General features: G+C 58.3%; 1 protein-coding gene across 1 annotated transcript; it reads right to left on the minus strand.

Annotated features, from left to right (window-relative positions):
- Nucleotides 1–1,666: 1,666 nt before the first annotated feature.
- On the minus strand, nucleotides 1,667–1,981 carry AURANDRAFT_16274 (hypothetical protein; the record flags this gene model as incomplete). Its single annotated transcript, XM_009043419.1, has 1 exon — nucleotides 1,667–1,981. A coding segment is annotated over one exon (315 nt), but the record flags the coding sequence as incomplete, so codon positions are not given.
- Between the last annotated feature and the right edge of the window lie 717 nt (nucleotides 1,982–2,698).

Below are 2,698 nucleotides of genomic sequence, written 5' to 3' on the forward strand. Positions count from 1 at the left end.
CTGAGGATCCCCCGGACCAGGGAGAGCGTTTTGTGAGAGCTTGGCTGCCCCGTGTCGCCGCCCGTCGGCCCGGCTGTGCGCCTGCGGGCGTTTGGATTCGATCCCCCGCGCCTTGCGCCGGCCCGAGCCCGGGGGGAGCACGGCCGCGTAGCGGCCGTACCACGTCTCAGACGTCGGTGAAGGGTCTGTTTTCGGAGCCCCGGAGGGGCGACGACTCCTGCGGACGCGCCTCCCAGGCGCGTCCGCAGGAGCTCGCTTTTTTCGACCGCGCGGGGCTCCTCCGACAACCACCCCAAAAGGCAGCCCCAGCCACTGTGGCCCCGAATCTGGACGCCTCCGTCCGCCACGCCTCCTAGGGTAGGCTAAGTGTGATTGTTGTCTCGATCATCCCCGGGAAATCCAGCGATCCGCAGCCGCCCCCATACTGAGCCTGAGACTGAGCCGGCTCAGTAGGCTCAGTATAAGCCGCCGCGACCGGCCGCGCGGCGGCCCGGAAGAGGCCCCACCCGACCCCGCTTCGCGCCCGCCGCCGCCCCACGGACCCTACGGGCTCCCTGGACAGAGGTGGCGCCAGGCGCGGGGCGCTTAAGGGCGGCTAGGGAGAGGGGCAAGCCGCAAACTCAGCTTCGTTGGGTTTCTCGTGCCCAAGCCGCACCAACCGCTGGGTACTACAGTAAAGTTCTAGTTCTCATCATCACCATGACACCATCCCCATAATTCAAATTGCCCTGCTATGTTACCATCGCGACGTTACCCATGAAGATGGCCCTGCTCAGACCCACAATGTGGACTTCAATGTACGGCACTATGCTAGTTCCGGCATCTGGAACTATCTCCCGGGCGGTGGCGTGTTCCATTCCCAGTTAGGTCATCGCGCACTTTGATACGCTGTGGATCGGCGTGCTCTGGAGGTTCAGTTCCTACCAGACGAAGCACTGGCAAACATACTTGTGAAGTCACTATCCCGCTCTAATAGAACCACATTTGCAGTGAACAGCCACCAACCTCAGCAGCGCACATCGAAGCCACAATGCTTGCACAATATGCAGGTCGTCGGACTCAGTCGTGACTCCCATTGTAAGCAAACGCGATACTATCGGCATGACTGGTGTTAGCAAGGTTTTACGCGACTCAAAATCGCCACTCTGCTCGCAGATACCACACACTGCGATGACTGCAGCCAGCGCAACTTCCATCATCGATTTTGAACAAACACAAAGCGACCGAGTTTGCTCAGCACCCTGGGCTCTCAATTCGAGTAAGGCGGAAATACGGACCGAGAATGCTTGGAGGCCTACAGTGCCATCAAACAAGTCATTGATAGCTACGCCGCCTCGCAAAACCCCAAGAAGGCAGAGCAAGGCCCTTCTTATCACAAAGCTCGGCGCCCACTCTGTTGCAACCTACCACAGTAAGGACTGAACCCAGAAGAAAATGATAGGATGAGTGCAATCACAGCTATACGCGCCAAGATTCGGGCGTCTTCCGCAATCTGAGAAACATATGGCCGAAAACCGTCGAGGCTTAGGGTGCAGTTTGCAACCAAGGAAAGAGCAAGCGAGGCCACTTCAAAGCTTGCATTGACACCGGGTGCAAGCGCTGACATCTTCAAGTCATTTCGCACGATGGCAAACACTTGTATCGTATCATCCTCGGAAGCTGGGTCCACAAGTAAGCTTGCAAGGGCATATCCAGTCGCCTTCTCCGACAGATCTCTCGATGCCATGAGAACGACGGTTTCCCAAAGTCCAAAGTCAACCACATAACCCAGAACTCTGATGTAAAACAGCTTGCATGCATACTTTTTGAAGTCGTACGAGGACAGCATTTTCGCATTACCGCCGCGTCTACGGGCATGTTCGAATTTGCCCCTAATCTTAGCTAATTCAAACGTGACGCATCTCGACTCTATCTCGCGAGTTTTTGCAGACCGTATTGCATCAAGGAAATGGCGCAGTCCGCGGGCTCGCCGTGACACCATATTGCGACCGATGACAGTCTGGCGGCCCCAAATCCAGTGATAATTCAGGATGCCGCCAAACGAAATGACATTGTATGTATTAGGCCGGAAGTTAAATAAAAATAACTTGAGGCAATAATTGATTTGTAAGTTGATTTGTATGAGGAGTTAAATGACGATTTCGTAGCAAATCGTGAAAGATTTACCAAAACTCTCTCTCTCCAGCCAGCAGATCGAGCGGATTTGCTCGCCGCCCGAGCACGAAAGACAAACTGTCTTACGCGCGTTGGTCGCCCGCGCACCACGCCCGTGTCAGCCCGGAGGCTCGTAGGGACGCATCTGGTGATCCCAGACGACATCGCTTGCCTCCTGGGACCAGCCGAGGGTGGGATGGCGCCTCGTGAGGCCCGCCGCGCCGGCGGCGTCGGGCCGAAGCCGGCGCCGGTCGTCTCAGCGCCGCCAAGAGGTGGTCCCAACCGACTGGGAAGGTCTCCATCCGCTGCCGTGGTGGCGCGAGATCGCGACACTCGCCGTGCGGTGGCACCGGCGCAAAATGCCCACGGCCACCGTCGGGACGAAACGCCGCCGGCAGCTCGTCCCGGTGGACTCGGCGATTTCGGGCTCCCCCGAGGAACCCGCCGCGCTGGACGCGACGGGGGTCGATGACGAACGATCTCCGCTGCTGCGATGGCTCGAAAACCATCTTAGAGGGGTCGCGAGGGGGCAGCGCGTCCCTAC

This window comes from Aureococcus anophagefferens (genome assembly GCF_000186865.1).
Source record: "Aureococcus anophagefferens unplaced genomic scaffold AURANscaffold_53, whole genome shotgun sequence".
NCBI lineage: Eukaryota > Pelagophyceae > Pelagomonadales > Pelagomonadaceae > Aureococcus > Aureococcus anophagefferens.